Source organism: Vanellus vanellus (genome assembly GCF_965231255.1).
Source record: "Vanellus vanellus genome assembly, chromosome: Z".
Taxonomy (NCBI): domain Eukaryota; kingdom Metazoa; phylum Chordata; class Aves; order Charadriiformes; family Charadriidae; genus Vanellus; species Vanellus vanellus.
The window spans coordinates 78,842,350-78,858,403 of record NC_138908.1 but is presented as its reverse complement, the minus strand read 5'-3'; the positions used below and the strand labels follow the sequence as shown (position 1 = coordinate 78,858,403).

General features: G+C 42.2%; 2 protein-coding genes across 2 annotated transcripts in view; one reads left to right on the top strand and one right to left on the bottom strand.

Moving 5' to 3' along the window:
- Positions 1 to 7,680, bottom strand: part of KIF24 (kinesin family member 24) — a gene marked incomplete at its 3' end in the record, with an annotated part of 35,248 nt that extends 27,568 nt beyond the window's left edge. The window contains exons 1-3 of the mRNA XM_082497593.1: positions 7,615 to 7,680; positions 6,041 to 6,130; positions 959 to 1,586 (exon numbers count right to left, since the gene is read on the bottom strand). Coding sequence (XP_082353719.1) covers positions 959 to 1,572 — 614 coding nt within the window. The 5' untranslated portion in view covers positions 1,573 to 1,586; positions 6,041 to 6,130; positions 7,615 to 7,680. The remainder of the gene's footprint in view (positions 1 to 958; positions 1,587 to 6,040; positions 6,131 to 7,614) is intronic.
- A 724-nt stretch (positions 7,681 to 8,404) lies between these two features.
- Positions 8,405 to 15,454, top strand: NUDT2 (nudix hydrolase 2). Its single transcript, XM_082497684.1, has 3 exons — positions 8,405 to 8,752; positions 9,349 to 9,506; positions 13,288 to 15,454. Exons 2-3 carry the CDS (start codon positions 9,374 to 9,376, stop codon positions 13,599 to 13,601), a joined length of 447 nt encoding a protein of 148 aa, XP_082353810.1. The 5' UTR covers positions 8,405 to 8,752; positions 9,349 to 9,373; the 3' UTR covers positions 13,602 to 15,454.
- The last annotated feature ends 600 nt before the right edge of the window (positions 15,455 to 16,054 follow it).

Genomic DNA, 16,054 nt, shown 5'->3' with positions numbered 1-16,054 from the left:
GGAGTTATAAACCTCTGTCTTGCATTTCATAGTTTAAGTGCTCTAACTACTATGTCACCTTAGTACTCTTCCACTGTGGCAACAGCATCTATCCCTCCAGGCTACATGCATGCTCAATGGGAGTTGTAACTGACTCCCTGACTCCAGGGATTCTCCCATATACCAAATCTTTCCCCATGGCCTTCCGAGACCAAGCCCCAACCTCATACAGCTACCTCTCTTCACCACATTTTAAAACAAAACTGACACAACTGCATTGCAATGAGTTAGATGCTGGTAGTATGTGTGCAGAGGGGTATGAGCTCTGCTGCTGAATCAGGAAAAAAATATTTTCTGCTTTAAAAAAGTTTCCAGGGCAGATTTACCAGTGGTTCAAGATAACCATAGTGCCTCTGTTACCAAACATTGGGAAAACTATGAAAGTTACAGATCATGTGCTTGGGGAGCAGCTGCAAGGCATCCCTCTCGCCACCATGTCTGTACCCATCCCACTTATATTCATTATGTTTCTTTTTAAAGCTGGAGTTCAGAAATTTCTTTATGAACAAATACAGCCACCACCATATATATCCTTTTTACTGGGAAAAACTTGAGAAACTTATCAAAGCACAATACCGTATTTTGGAAAAATAATATTTTGCAAGACAGCCTTGTGGAAAGAAAAAGAGATTGGCCAAAACACCAAGAAAACAAAGCCTTATATCCTGAAAGACAATAAAGACTATTCTTAGACAACCTTGGTGAGTAGCAGCTGGAGAAATTCAGCTGATTCCTTCTACCAGACTTGGAGAGTCGTAAGTGCTTATTAATATCTCTTCTCTCTACAAGATTTTGCATTGCTCTCTAGCGGTAGGATTGCTTATTTGGAGGTGAGGCATACAGATTATCCTCCACAATGAAAGAAGAATTAATTATGACTAACATGAAATATAGCCAAATAAAGGTAACTGATTATTACCTGATACAGGAATGAGGTAGTCCATAATTATACCCTGAAATATGAGTTATTCTTTGTATGATAGGAGCTTCAGAATCCCCCAGAAGAGGAGCAATATCATCAGAAACTGTTGGACAGCTCAGATCCTTTTTTGTGCATATTCCAGGAGTATTTAGGTCTCTTCTGTTTAATCTGATCAGCTCTGAATCATGTGGTTTAATGTGTCCCAACATTTCCCCTACACTGTTCTTCTTGTCATTGGCACTGAAATCAGATGAACCATATGATTCAGATTCAGAGTCCTTAACTGTTCCATCATTTTCTTCAAAAAAGGACTCAAAACGCAACTGTCTACGGGGACCTGATTTGGTCACCTGAGGCTGAATGAAAAGGCCACTTGGTTGAAAATCTTGCTTGTTTAAGTCTGCAATGTCTTCCTCTTGCATAATTCTGATTATTCTAATGAGCTGAAAGAGTCGTTTGCGGTCTTTCATGTCTTGGACCCCCAGTTTGGTATAATCTTTCATGGAAACTTTGGCAAGCTCATCAATCTTCTGAAGACCGAAGGCAGCAAAATGGGGATAGTATTTTTCAAGTTCTGCCTCACAAAGACATTCATAAAGGCATGATGCCATCTTCAAGCTAAAGTCTACAAATAATCAAACAAAGTAAATATTAGAATCATATGAAACACCACATCTGACAAAGTTACTAATGAAGAAGCTACACATTTCCTGATGCCATTACCTGCAGTTAGGCTAGAAGATTGTTTAAATTCAAGTTTACAATACACTAGACTGCTAAACACTACAGAATATAGCAATAACAACAATAAACGGAACATGAAACAAATATTTTATCTATGAAACTATATTTTAAAATTATAGACAATACACAATAATGTGTAAGAAATGCACAATGCAGTGTTACTTACTGCTGCAGAGTTCTTAAACGCCTGATGTCTCCTTGATGAATGCCACGGCTACTGAAACCCTGTCCTCAAGCTACAGAATGTAAAATGACTAATTTTAGACACTCAGTTTAATATCAGGGCATGTGGTCTAATATGTTTCAGCTATCCCTGCTTAACTAACCAATGGAGAATAAATTGCATTTGTCCTCACCTCAAGCCGAATTCATCTTAGAGATGAACTACAGCAAAGTTGTAGTTTTGTTGCATAACTTTCTCTTACATGTCATGAATCTTGTGAGCATTTCTAAGTGTCCTTGACAGAATAACCCAAACATTCTGCGAAATCTGAAACACAGAATTTCTCTAAATCTATATATGCTACTGGAACACCATACTTGCATTCTTGGGAAACCCAAAAAAGCAACAAGCATCACTGAAAGGCAAAAAACCCTCAACTCCTTCACTCATGTCTCCCTAGCAATGCATTGTGCAGCTGTCTGGATTCAGATGGATTAATATCTGCAGATATTTTTACTTGTTCCATAAAATTGAAAAATGATAGCACTTCAAGTATCCGTTGCCCACTGCCTTCTTATATCTTTGTTCAGTCTAGGACTTTAGCAAATACAGCTCTTATTCATGTTTGGAGGTTACAATACCATTCAACAAAACCAAGTTACTTAAGACTTAAGTTGCTTGTAATTCAGGGTGAGTTCTTTGGCAGAATTTTCAAGCATCTCTACCATAACATTATGTAAGAAAATAAGGTCACCAAATACCACTCCCAAATTGGATTCCATACTGTTAACAGATTATGTTGAAATAATAATAATAACAACAACAAAACAATGAAGATTATATTAAAGTGCTGATTGTACAAGATATTACAGAGGCCAAAGAGGTGCAGTAGAGGACATCTAAAATGACTTAGAAGCTACAGTCTAAGCTATTGACAGTTGTTAGCCATAATAAAATTACGAGATTCAGCAGTAACAAGCTTCAAGACAAAAACATTGGTATGTAGGTGGATTTATGTGTATGCAAAGCAATTCTGAATCTTGAGGTAAAGTCAGAGACATTGCAGAGATCATTAGAGTCTGGGAGCTGGAAATCAAAATTGACAGAGAGGATAGCAAACCCAAAGATGACACATGTGCAAGGGTTTTCACAAGCATTCACAATTTGCCAACTTCTTTAACAGATAAAACTTCACAGGAACTTCAGACTTCATTTAAAGACAGGTTATGATTTTTATTTTTTTTTAAATGCTTCTCTTACATAAGGCAGCTTAAAATATCAAACCAGCACAGGGCCTGTGTAAGTGTCAGTATGCACTGCTATGGGAAACTTCTTTTGTTTGATGAAAGGAGCAGCTAGAACACAAAGCTGAGATACCAATATCAAAGTACTGAGAATCTGTTAAAGATGAAAGCAATCCAGCAAATTTCTTTTGTCTATTCTCACTCTGTATTCTAGACTACACTTATATCTTTATATATGCTTAAGTTAAATACTGAGTGGCCAAAGACCAGTGCAAGAACTAATTTGGTGATAACCCCTGTTTGAATGACAATATTGAGCACGGGAGAGAGAAGAGAGGATAAAAAGCAAAAAAAATTGAGACACTTCGCAGAACAAGAGCAGCATACATGGGGAGACAACTAAGAATTGTAAGGTTAAGGTTCTAATTAAAAATTAAACTAAATATATTTAAACAGCTAGAAATTAGTGTACAGACAGATTTCCATTATGTGGGGTAACAAGGGACTAAGATTCTCAAAATCAGAAAATCTAAGTAATATAGGTACTGCAGAACATACGAGAAGGTTAGTACAGAGACGTGTAAGCAGCTCTGCAAAGCTTATCGGCTAAGGCTCTGTGCAATGTAAAAGCAACTTAATGGCTTCTTAATGACAGCTGGCCCGGGAAGTAATATAACTGCTTCTGCTTCCCCAGATATAATAAATCTTACTGGATCTAAGTGGTTTTGGGAGATAACTCCAGTGTCTCTCCATCCATAGAAGACCAACTTCACAACTGAGGAAACCTAATCCGAACATTGACTAATAAAAAAGTAGCAAATTAATTAACTGTGGAAAAAAATTAAGCAAACGTCATGGTGATGGGTTCCAGCATTTCTGATTATTTTAAAACTCAAGAGTAGACAATTTCCTAAAATATTTGGTCTGGTCCATATGCAAGAGAATTCAGAGGAAATTGCAGCTCTCAGTGAAAACCTTCTAGCCTTATAATCGCCAACGCTCTAAAAGAAAGGAGCGCCTTTCTCCTCATTAAAAGAATACCTTAATTCATTTAACTCTGTACAGTCCTTTGTGTCTGAAGACACTGCTTCTAAAACAGATACATAATTCTTCAAAATAAATTGGCTTTGTAAAGAAATGAGAGGAGTATCTGTAGGTTTTCAAGAATCCTAAACTGTTAATGATAATGCCATCTTCTGGCAAAAAGAGAGTAGACTTTTACTTTTTACAATAAAAAACAGCCATCATTCCCTCAGTTCTTGTCAGGATCGAATTTTGTTTGTTCATTTGAAAGAACATTGTGTCCTGGGGCAGAAAAATATAACATTCTTCATTGTGGTAGTTTCACATCAAAGCCCAGGTCTTGTTCCCTCCTAAGCCGTGGATGGCTTCACTGAAAAGAGGATTGAGACAAAAGCCTAAGACTTCTTAGAATGGTTGGATATAACATAGGTTTGAGAACCTATAGGTTCTCAACCATAGGTTGAGTTATAAGGTCAGATAGCCTCAGGTTTAAGAACAACTTTCCACTCAATCTCTATTACTCTTCGCTGTTCAGTGGTTGCTCTTCTCATTTCAGCTGGCAGAAAGACTCAGCTTCACTTCAAAATTTTCACCACCTTCTCACACAAGAGACCTACTTTGCCACTGACAAAAAGATGCTGAAGCTTGTCAGTGAAACAGTGAAGTCAGCAAAGTCCAGAGCATCTTTACTTACTAACACACAAGCTAGCAGCGAAGGTGAAACAGTCAAGAGTGATACACCTTACTGCTGGAACTCGGGGGATGTCTGAACAAGGGACCAGTCAGTCAACCTATCATCTTCCTGTGGCAAACCTGAGTACTCTACAACTCATTTCTTATGCAAAGAATTTTTACAAAGATCTTAAAAAGCTGCCAGATGCTCATAATGGATAAATACTTATTGTAAAAAAGCATTAGAATTTTATATAAAGGGACTAACTCAAACACAGAATAAGATCATAGCTTGTCATCAGAGAATTCCTCCTCTGTTTCAGTAATAGAGGTTTTTTAAAGGTCACAAAGCTGGGGAAAAAAGTCAGGCACAAATAGTAGAAACGAGTGGTTACATTTTACATATTCTGAAGGAAATTAACTTACCACAAAATTATGCTCTAGGAGCTGATCCTCCATTTTAAAATGCTTTTATTTATTAATTAGCTCTTACATAGGTCTTTTCATTCTCAATGCACTTTTCAAAGTGGAGAAAATGCTGGCCTTCAAAGAGACCCACTCAGTGAGTGTCAGTCCCTGTGCATAAAATAAATCGCGTAAAATCCCTACGTAGACTATTTTAAGAACAAAGCAGCCTTAGACGACTATATCTTGATCCTAATTAACCTCTGATATATTAAAGATCTCAGTGCACCGTTCACTTGAATAACACTTATGTGTCCTGTTATCCCACTGTAGCTCACTCATATTTACCTAACAATTTCAGCTGACTGCCACTGATAATCCTGAGTGTCACCACTGAAACATGACACAAATATCACTATATCTGTGTTTTAAAGTAGGGAAATTAAGTCATGGCAAAGTGAAGACATCTTCTGTGGTGCTCCTACAAATGCAAACTAATGCAACTATACATTTAATCCTGCAAATAATCTAGACATAATCATTCTGAATCATAAATTCTGGTCTGATAATTAAATAGTTTTATTAGGATCAATTTTCAAGGGCATCTGATAAACACAGTAATTGTTAATCAGTGTACAAACCTTAAACAGCACCTTGTTTTCCTGCCTATTACTTTGTATTATGTAAATCATTTTGCTTTACAATACCTTACAAAAACAAAAGTTAAGAATTTAAAAAAATTGTAAATGCATGTAACAGGTAGGTATGCTTCCTTTCCTGACCACAACTATAGCAGTGTATTGTACTCCGTACTTATAACCATGTTACCTCAAATAAGTCTTCAGCAGAGGCTCCATCCGTGCCAAAGTGCTTGCTGATTTTTCACGTATAGAAGCAGAAGACCAGAACAAACCTGGCCTGGCAAACAAACAATAGAGAAAACGGAGATTTATTAACTCATGTCACCAGTCATCCGTCTTTGTTTCTCATTCATCTGAACATTAAGCCCTTTTTAAACTGTGATCCAAAGCCAAATCTGAATTAGCCCTCCAGATGTGAATGGCTAATTTGCTTTTCCAGAGCACCACACCAAATGCTTTACCTTTAATCATTCTGACCCCATTTCTTGGAAACTCTGTGAAGAACGGGGTCAGGGTGCGGTGGCACTTTTATAAACACAAGCTCTATAATAAGAGATAATCTGTACTGTAACACAAGATCGTAATTTTAGTTTCATGCAGTAGGTAGGGATCTATGAAATAGTGTTTGGCATTGCAGCAGATCCCTTTGTAAGATCATAGGATTACACTGTGCAGCTACCCGTGCACGTACACAACACGGTATTAAACATTCTGTTGCTCATTTGAACAAGTGTTGTAGTAGCCTGTTTTGAAGATATGAAGAACAAAGCTGAATACCACCAATAGATAACTACCTATAGTTTCTGTACAGTAAAAGTAATTGGAGAAGAGGGAATACTTTTAATGTTAACGGACTACAATTTTACAGTAGGACCATGATGCAGATCTCCCTGCATCAACACTCACGCTTCCTTTGCTGCTGACATACCTAACAAAGACTTGGTTACTAAAACTATAATTAATTTAATTGCTCTTTCAAACAGACTCAAAACCAAGAACTAAATGTTGGGGTGGTTTGTTTGTTTTGTTTTGTTTTCCAACAGAGTATTTTTCAATTAGCAAGAGTGATATTTTTTATAATCATCCCTCCATACTAAGTATAGCCTGGTGACCTCAGCAGGAGAGACTCCATCCTACAGCTGACCCCCGACAACTGCTTAAAACAACAGCTGCATGGAAACAGGAAGTGTCTAATATTCAACCGCACGCTAAGAAAATAACCCGCAAGTTATATTGGGATGCTGATTATTTGAAAATTGTGCCCCAGCTTCTCCTACCAGTAAAGATTTGCCAAATGGGCTTTCAATATTTATTTTATGATTGTATCAAAACAAAACACCACACATGTGGAACTACACTGTGTGACTGAGGGGCTACACGGTCATTGAATTTAGCACCATAGGAATTTATAGCTTCCCTCACTGAATTTAGTCCCAGACTGAGGAACCTGGAAGAAAAGGCAGAGGGCTGGGGCCTCGCATCCACCCAGCTGCAGAGTCCCTCCCGCAGCGGCCGCCCTGTGTGCGGGCTCTCCTTTCATCCTTCCCTGCGCTGTTCCACCCCGGTTACTGAAGGAGGCCGTGGCGCTGCCCCACCGCCCGGGGAAGGGGGGAAGTTGTCCCGAGCCATCACGGTTCCCCAGCCGTGATGGCCTCCAGGACAACTCCCTCACTTCCTCAGAGCGGCTATCCCCTTCACCTCACGGCAGACATTCCGCCCGCCCACCCCCTCTCACCGCCCGCGGCCCCCGCTACCACTCACCGGCCGCGGCGCCGCTAGGTAGCAGCGACTAGGCCGCGTCACCATAGCAACAACGCTTTTTCCCGCTTCAAACGCTCGCGCGCAGCCTGGCGCCCGCAGCGAACGAATAAGGGCGAGGGAGAGGCGCGGATGGGGCGTGCCCCGGCGGGGAGAAACCAATCCGAGGTCTCCGCAGCCGGAGGGGACGGAGCCTAGTGGAAGGAGGGATGGGGAGGGAGAGCTGCATGGTGGGGAGGAGCTACCGCCCGAGCCTGCGCCGCTATGATTGGTTGAGGCTGCCTTCAGTCGTGCGCCGCGTCCCGCCTGCTCTCCTGCCCGGAAGTGAAGGTGAGGGCGGCTTGAAGTGGGGTGACCCGGGCTCTGAACCTCTGCGTCCGGCTCCCCCGGTGTCCCGGCGTGCATCGGGGCTGCCCCGCTGCCATGGCAACGGCCTACCCCGGGCCGCCAGGCCTATTCCCCCTGCCTCAGCCCGCTGCCGGAGCCGGGGGGGGTGCCCATGCCCGCTGGGAGCGGCCCGGGAGCCTCTTGGGTCACGGGGGTGGCCTCCGTCCGCAGGAGGGAGGGAAGGGGAGCGGGGCCCCGGCGTGCCTGGCAGCGGCGGGGGGTGGCCTGGGGGTCGCTGACATGGCGGACAGCTTTGTCCTTCCAGGTCCCGGGCGTCGGAGGGCGGTGTTTCCGGGCGCGCACGGGAGGTGGTGCTGGCCTCCCGCCTCGGGCAGCCTCTGGGCTCCTAACCAGCTGGGGTTGGTGCCTGCGGTTCGGTTGGGGGTGTGGGGGTATGTGTGTATCTTTGGCATGGCTGATTAGAAACTCATTGAGGCGGTTAAAGAGGGGTTAACCAGGAGGGCTGAACACCGTCCTGGGGCTTGGTTGGTGGTGAAGGATTTTGTGCTGTGGTTTCCCAGTTTGGAAACTGGAGGTGGTGTGATGCCTCACTGGGCATCTCAGGGAAAAACTTGTGTGAAGGTATTACTTAATGAATTGTACGGCTCTGTCAAAATGCAGTGCTTTGTCTGGAACTGAGAATTTCTGTCTTCTTTAATGTGGATTTTTCATCTCCATTGCTTTCTCTTTTTCTGTATAGGACCAGTTTTCCTGGCTGCGTAGCTTATTGATTACAATATTTCTCGCTTAAGAGGTTTGTTTCTATTTACATCAGATTAATGCTTAACAGGTATGCCAAGAAGCTTTTAGTTTTGCATAACAGCTTCACGTCTAGTCCAGACAGCAGAAAGCCTGTCCTTTGGCATTCATTTTCTCAGCTCTGCCCCTGGCATCTTGAGGAGTTCTCTAATGCAGGGGATCTGTCTTGGACAATGATTTCTGTATGCCACTTCCAGTAATTTTGAGGTATTATCTTTGTACAGAGCCTTTGAATTTTTTGCAATGGAAAAGCTTCAGAGTGTTAGTCACCGGCTTTTTTTTTTTTTCTCCGTGAGATGTGGTTTGTAATATATCAGTAGCAAAGAAATATCTTACAGGTCATACTTCATGCTGCTTGATATTTTTTTTTTAAACCTTTGTATAGGTTTCTGCTTCCTTGTTTTAAAAGAAAAGAACTAAGAAGAACAGTTCAAAGATAGGTAATAAGATGCAGTTTAAGTGTGTAATAACTACAAAAGGATGGATTACCTTTAGCCCAAACTGAGATATGTTTCCTGTCTAAATATGACTGGTTTGTTTGAGCTCCATGTTGTAGGTTGTTCCTGCTTGATCCTCTCTGCTCTTCCACAGCTCTCCGTGCAGTTAACAGAGGGATATGGCTGTGAGAGCTTGTGGCTTGATCATCTACAGGAGGCTGCAGTCCACACCATCTTCTAAGGTCACTGATGGTATTGAATACCTCCTCCTGCAGACATCCTATGGGACCCATCACTGGACCCCACCCAAAGGTGATGTTTGTTCTGATAACGTGCTTCAGGGCCATTTGTGTTGGGAGCCCAGTGAGTGAAATTACAGGCTGAACTTTGGCTGAATGCTGCTTTGGGGGGCAGTTAATCAGTTGACAGTAGCTGCTGATTATGCTATTTGTGCAGCAGAGTGGGGCTGAAGTTCTTTGCAAGTATTTATACAAAATACTTGTATATATACTTTGCAAGTATACGTACAAACTATTGGGCAATACTGATGGGGGCTGGGGGCGAGTCACCCGATCCTGCTCATCAGATGCCTGATGTTTCTGGCAGACATTGAGCAGACAACTGAAATTAGGTAGCTAGAGAAATTTTTACCTTCTCACTCAGGTCTGACCCCTTGCCGGATGCCGCTGTTACCAATGCACGGTTGTTTGACCCATGTGTAATCAGAAGGGTGACAGTTTGCAGCACAAAATTAGAAGGCAAACTGAAATCGGTGATGATTTACTTTTAAATGCCTTCCTTCAAAGATGCAGGAGTTTATTTAAGTTCAGGAGATCATTTATGAAGAGAACGTGTCTAATGCAGCAGAGATGAGAGGGACACCTAGGAGAAGTAACCTTGTCAGCCATCTTCACCTAAGCCATCGTCACTCATCAGTGAGGGCCCAAGAGATATAGCAACACCATGTTGGTAAATCCAGTGTTTGGTAGTACATAGTCACAACCCTAGTACCGGGAAAAGCACAGCACAGAAATACTTCAGCTTCCTTGTAGATCTTCTTATATGCTGGTTTTGACCCTCTTTTTATTCCTGCTAGTTTTTACTTCTTGTTTTGTAATATGCAGTGTTTTTAAAGCATAGTGCAGGAGCAGTTTGTAAACAGGAATTTGCAAATTGGAAAAAAAAAAAAAGCTTGTAACAGTATCAACTGTGTTCTCCTATTAAGGGAAAGAACAAAACTTTCCAGACCTTTGCCGTTGTCCACTTCACTGAAAGCCTTGGGGATTAGAGTTTGCAGCCTACTGAAAAGCTAAAAAACATGTGCTGGAACGTGATTGGCTGTTGCAGGAGAAGAGACTCATGTGGAAATCTTCACTAGGAAGACAGTAATTCTGGACAAGTGATTGAAATGACTCGTAGGCATTTCAACAGGGAGTGAAATGATTCACAGGCATACATCTTGGAACGTCATCTGGTGCAATGGCCCAGTGATGAGCAGGGACCTCTTCAAGTGGGTGCGGTTGCTGCGAGTGCAGGGCACCCTGACCTGGAATGTTTGCGGGGCCGGGGCACCTCGCACCTCTGCGGGCACCCCATTGCGGTGTTTCAGCACCCTCGTGGCAAAAACTGTCTGGCTTGCATCTGGTGTGAATCTCGCCTCTCTTGGTTTAAAGGCGCTACCCCTTGTCCTATCGCTCCAGGCCCTACTGAGAAGTGTGCCCGCTAAGTCTGTCTTAGGAGCCCCCTTGAAGTCCTGCAAGGGCGCACTAAGGTCTGCCTGGAGCCTTCTCTTCTGGGGGCTGAGCAGCAGTGGCTCTCTCAGCCTGTCCTCATAGGAGAGGTGCTCCAGCCCTCTAATCATCTTCATGGTCCTCCTCTGGACATGCTCCAGCAGGTCCGTGTCTTTCCTGTGCTGAGGGCTCCAGAGATGGATGCAGTACTGCAGGTAGGATCTGACCAGAGCAGAGTAAAAGGGCAGAATCAGCTCCCTTAACATATTGTTTAAGGTTTTGCAGATCAAAAGCCACATACAAAAGCCACAATCTGATAGCAGCCTTTAATAGTAGCTTAGTACAGATTTGGGGACAATAAGTAAAGGGGAGCTATTACATTATATATTCTCAGTGGTATTAGTCTTCAAAAGCAGCCTCAGGTTGTGTGGTGCAGTAACATAACTTGTATATGATGTAGATTTAATGTGGCAGGAGCCAGAATGAGAAGTTATAATCGTGTCTCCAAGAGCACACAAAAGGCAATTTAGGGCTACAGCTGTACATTGGTATTTTAAAAGTTTCCTAAGCAGCTGCAACCCTTATGGGATTAAACTGGACTTGCTTGGATCCCCCCACATGAGCTTCATCAGCTTCATCTCTACTCTTAGAACTGTAAATTTGCACTAGCCAAGTCTGACGGGAAGGCGATACAGTGTTTGTTTTCCTCCTCGGCATATTGGAATTGTTAGTGCAGGAGGATTTGGAAGCTGTGGTGTGAGGTGTTGCCAGCAGTCCTTTTTCCTTCCAGTAGGTAGACGGTATTGCACAAAGTGTGAAAGTTACTGAGCTTAGACTTGAGATTATCAACAGCATCGTGAGGTGATTGCCTTTTGCTCTGCTGAAGAGCAGGAGTTTGCACTGGTGTCCTTTGAGTTTAAACTGAATCTCAGCCCTTCAGCTTTATTGCTACCTCAATTCATTGCACATTTGGTAACTATGGATCATGACTATCATAAAAAGAAATAGGGGTTACTTACTGGTCATGGATGTTCAGAGGGCATTTGCTGTGGGTGCTGTATAGGTAATCCAGCTGTGCAAGGCCAAGTGGATTCTCTTTCTCAACTATTAGTAAAAGTCCTAGCTATTGAAACGCATCCTTTGTCAAAAAGGAGATAGATTGACTTGCAGTGCTGATACTCAGGGGGAAAATACTATTACATAAAACCTTGGTGTATTTGATCTCAAATATTCAAGGCATCAAATTCAACATCAGATGCTGGGTTTTTGCACAGTTGCCACTTGAAATAGAAGTATGCTTTACGTTTGAGATGATGTCACATTGTAAGAGGTGGTTAAGCTTCTGATACACAGAGAAAGAAGTGAGTGAAACCTGTTGGGAAAGCAAAATGAGCTCTTCCCGTACCCCAGTTCTGGTACTAAAGGGTGGCTTTGGGTACCTGGGACCTGAGGAAAGATTCATCTCTGTGATGAAATTATGGCTATTTGCAGCTAGCTACAAAGAAAATAGAGCAACACCAGGGGCAAAATAAATCTTATTTTTTTTATCTCCTGCAGCCTCCCAAGTCCTGCTATGTTGCTTTTTTGAGATCTTGCTTGGGTTGTTCTATTTATGTTCTAGTCTGGAGCTTTCATGAGAAAACCAAATCTGACATTTCTCAACAAAAGTACAAACAGCTGGGGATATGTTATATTTATCCGTTGTTTGTAATGGCACCTCTCATTCTAAGCAACATAAAATAAATGATGTGTCCTAGAAGAACTATGCAGCTGGTGAAAGGACTGGCTTTTAGGTTTGCTGCATTTCAGAGGGGATTATGGGAGAGAAATAAAAATACCCCTGAATGAAACCCACCTTTTAATGGCATTTGTTGGTGCCTGGTCCCATTGTTTCTGGGCTGTTGGCATGAGTAAGGGTTTTGCAGTATTGAGCTTTAGACTTCTGTGGGAGGGAAGGGTTGAGAGAGGACTAAGACTCTTGCAGATGAGCAGTCTCCCCTCTAACTGGATAAAGGAAGAACATTCATGAGGCACTGAGTCCTCAGTATGATCTAAGAGGGAACATTATGGGTGCGGAGTGCTCCAGAAGAGGAGAGAAGGACTGGGAAGAAAAGATGTCTAGTGCTGACAGGCCACTGTGAGTTTCAGAATGTGTGGGTAAACAAGGATCCTAAAAGCCGTGAGACAAAGACAAATCAAGACTTAAGAGTTGGAAAAGCAACCTCTGCTCCCCAATTTCTGTTTGATTCTGTATCAGCTACAGCGTACTCACATCACTGACTCCCAACGTTTTCTAGTTGTCAACCGAATAAACAAAACCTGAGTTTGCTTCTCAGAGACTTACTTTTTCACCTTCTTGACAGGCCATGTGGACCCAGGAGAGGATGACCTGCAGACAGCCTTCCGGGAAACACAAGAGGAGGCTGGTCTTCAGGCCAGTCAGCTCACCCTTATAGAGGGGTACAAGAAAGAACTGCACTACCCTGTCCGCGGTAAACCTAAGACCGTCATTTACTGGCTGGCAGAAATGAAGGACTGTAACACAGAAATCAAGCTCTCAGAGGAGCACCAAGCTTTCCAATGGCTGAAGCTGGAGGATGCTTGCAAATTTGCAGAATATGAGGACATGCAAGCGACGCTGAAAGAAGCACATCAGTTTCTCTGCTCCAAAGAGTAAATACTTTTGTGAAGGATAAGGGGAATTTTTGAAGAAACATGGCCTGCTTTTTCTTTTTCTTCTTCTTTTTTTTTTTTTTTTTTACCAGGGGAAGAACTACATGGCTGCAAAAATGTAAATTTCTTTTTTAAATCTATACAAATTCAGTGAAGATACTTGGAGCTTTTAAAGAGCTTCTGTTTTGTCTTCCCTAGCTAATGCAAAAAAGCGTGATCTGATTGAACCGTGAGCCAGAGATGTCTGAATTGAAACCCAGAGCTAACAAAGACTTCCTCTGTCCCTGTCTCCTTTTCTTTTTCCTCTTTTTTCTTTCTTTTTTTTTTTTTTTTTTTTTGTCTTAAAGTGCTGAGCAACCACAGGTCTTTTTGAAAAATCAAACACTTGATATTTCTTGACTTGCTGATGTAGAACTGCAGAGTTGAGAAAATGAGCATATGGAGATTTTTTAATAACAAAAATATTTACTGCAGAAGTTGCACCTTGCATTTCAAATGGGCAAGCAGTAGTTCTGTTCCCAGCTCCTCCACTGATATGCTGTGATAACATGTCAGATCATTTCAGGTCTTGTTTGATTGTATCATGAATTTATGTACAGCATTGATGTACTGTTATGAAAACATTTTCCATCCTAAGACTCTTAGTAAATAGTTGATGTACAGTATTTAAATGGTAAACTTGAAGTTCTTCTTTTGCCTCTTTCTTTTCCTTTTTGGTCTTTAACAGACACCTTAGCCATACATGATTCAAGGGGTTGGGAAAGGGAAATCCATCTGCCTAATACAGCATTTTCTGCACAAAATATCTAAGGTAATGTGCGATATTGTGTCTGTTTGATAGCGCCTGTGTTTCTGTGGCTGCAGCCTGCACCCACGTGTGGGCAGCGGGGCTGCACGCACTGCCAGTGCTGTGCTGTGGATACTCGCGCTGGATGACTGCAGAGGCCTGCGGTGGTACTAATGAGCTCACCTGCATCAGCTTTCTTGTAGACCACTCTTTTGTCATTGGTGGGAGCTGAGGTTGTTAGCACTCTGTATAATTATGCATGTTCAGTTACTAATGGTTCACAATCTTTTGGATGTTTTGGTACATAAATGCCAAAAAAAAAAAAAAAAAAGCATGATGGCAATATTAAAGTTTTTAGGTGAGGAATGAGGTTTTCTGAATCCCAGACAACTTTGGGGAGAACAAGCATCGCTTCTTCCCTACGTCTCCTCTGGGCTTTACTGCTTAGGTACTTGGAACTTGCAAAGCAAATAAGCATATGAGGAAGTGGGCTCTACTGCCACTTTGTCTTCCTCCTTGCTGCAGGAGTGAAGCGAGGGTTATCAGCATCACGTCAGCCCTGGAGATGACCTGCAATACCAGATGTGCAGTATAATTGGGCTGAGAAATGTGAGTGGCAGTTTAGTATTGTGTGACTCTCCTGTTATGCAGCACTCATCCTTTAGTGCAGCTTACATTAATGATGTTAGTACCAATGTGACAGTGGTGTCTTGCTCATCACTGTGTTATCTTCCTGTAGAGTGATTTGTAAAAGCCCCCTTATAGTGCATCCTTTTTTGTGTGTATATGTATACGCTATAAGGGGCTTTTAATATGTATATATATACACACGCATAAACAGTTTCAGTGATCCTCCACTTTACAGTCAGGTGTTGTTTTGATTATGAACACTGTTTACAAGCATTGCATTCAGGTGATGGCAGAAAGTGAACAGCATATAGGTTGTGCGATTGATCTGTTTCTCAGCTAGCTTTAGGAGCAGAGGATGGAAGGTGTCTCCCACTGTCACCAGGTCCAGCCCCAAGGCAGAATCGGCTGTTTTGGATTCTTTCCTGATGGACATTTGGCTAACGTGCTTTTTAAGACCTCTTGTGATGAAGGCTTGCACCTTCAGCTCCTCTGTCCATACCTGGGAAAATTTGGCCTCTACCATCTAATGAAGGTAAACCAGTGAGAAGTAACTAGAAGAGAGCAACCAGTAAAGGAGAGGAGTAAGAAAACAGTTAAAAGCCTGGGCTGCTTCACAGTCTTATTTTTTCATTAGTGTTTGAGCTACCATTTAATCAGCGCTGTGTAAACAATGGTGTTATTGCCTTCATGTTTATAAGCAAGATTAGCATATTAACTATGAATTATAGAGAGTCATTAGCAAGTCGTCTGTTCCGCCCATTCAGCAGTAATGAACGTAAGCACTTGTTGTTTCAGAAAGCATAACATTAGCAGTACTCCAAGTAAGTATTTCCATTTTAATGGCATTGCATACATAGTGTTCCCAAAGCAGGTCAAGGTTTTGGAGGGTAACAAGTGCTATGCACTGTAAGGCGATGTGCCCCTTGGACAAAATGTCAAAGGCAGGCTTCTTAATTGTGGTGGTAAAATGTACAAGGGATGTAACTGTGATAACTGGTGAGGCACTGCCTGTAGGTTTTGAGCAATTTATGTACAGAATG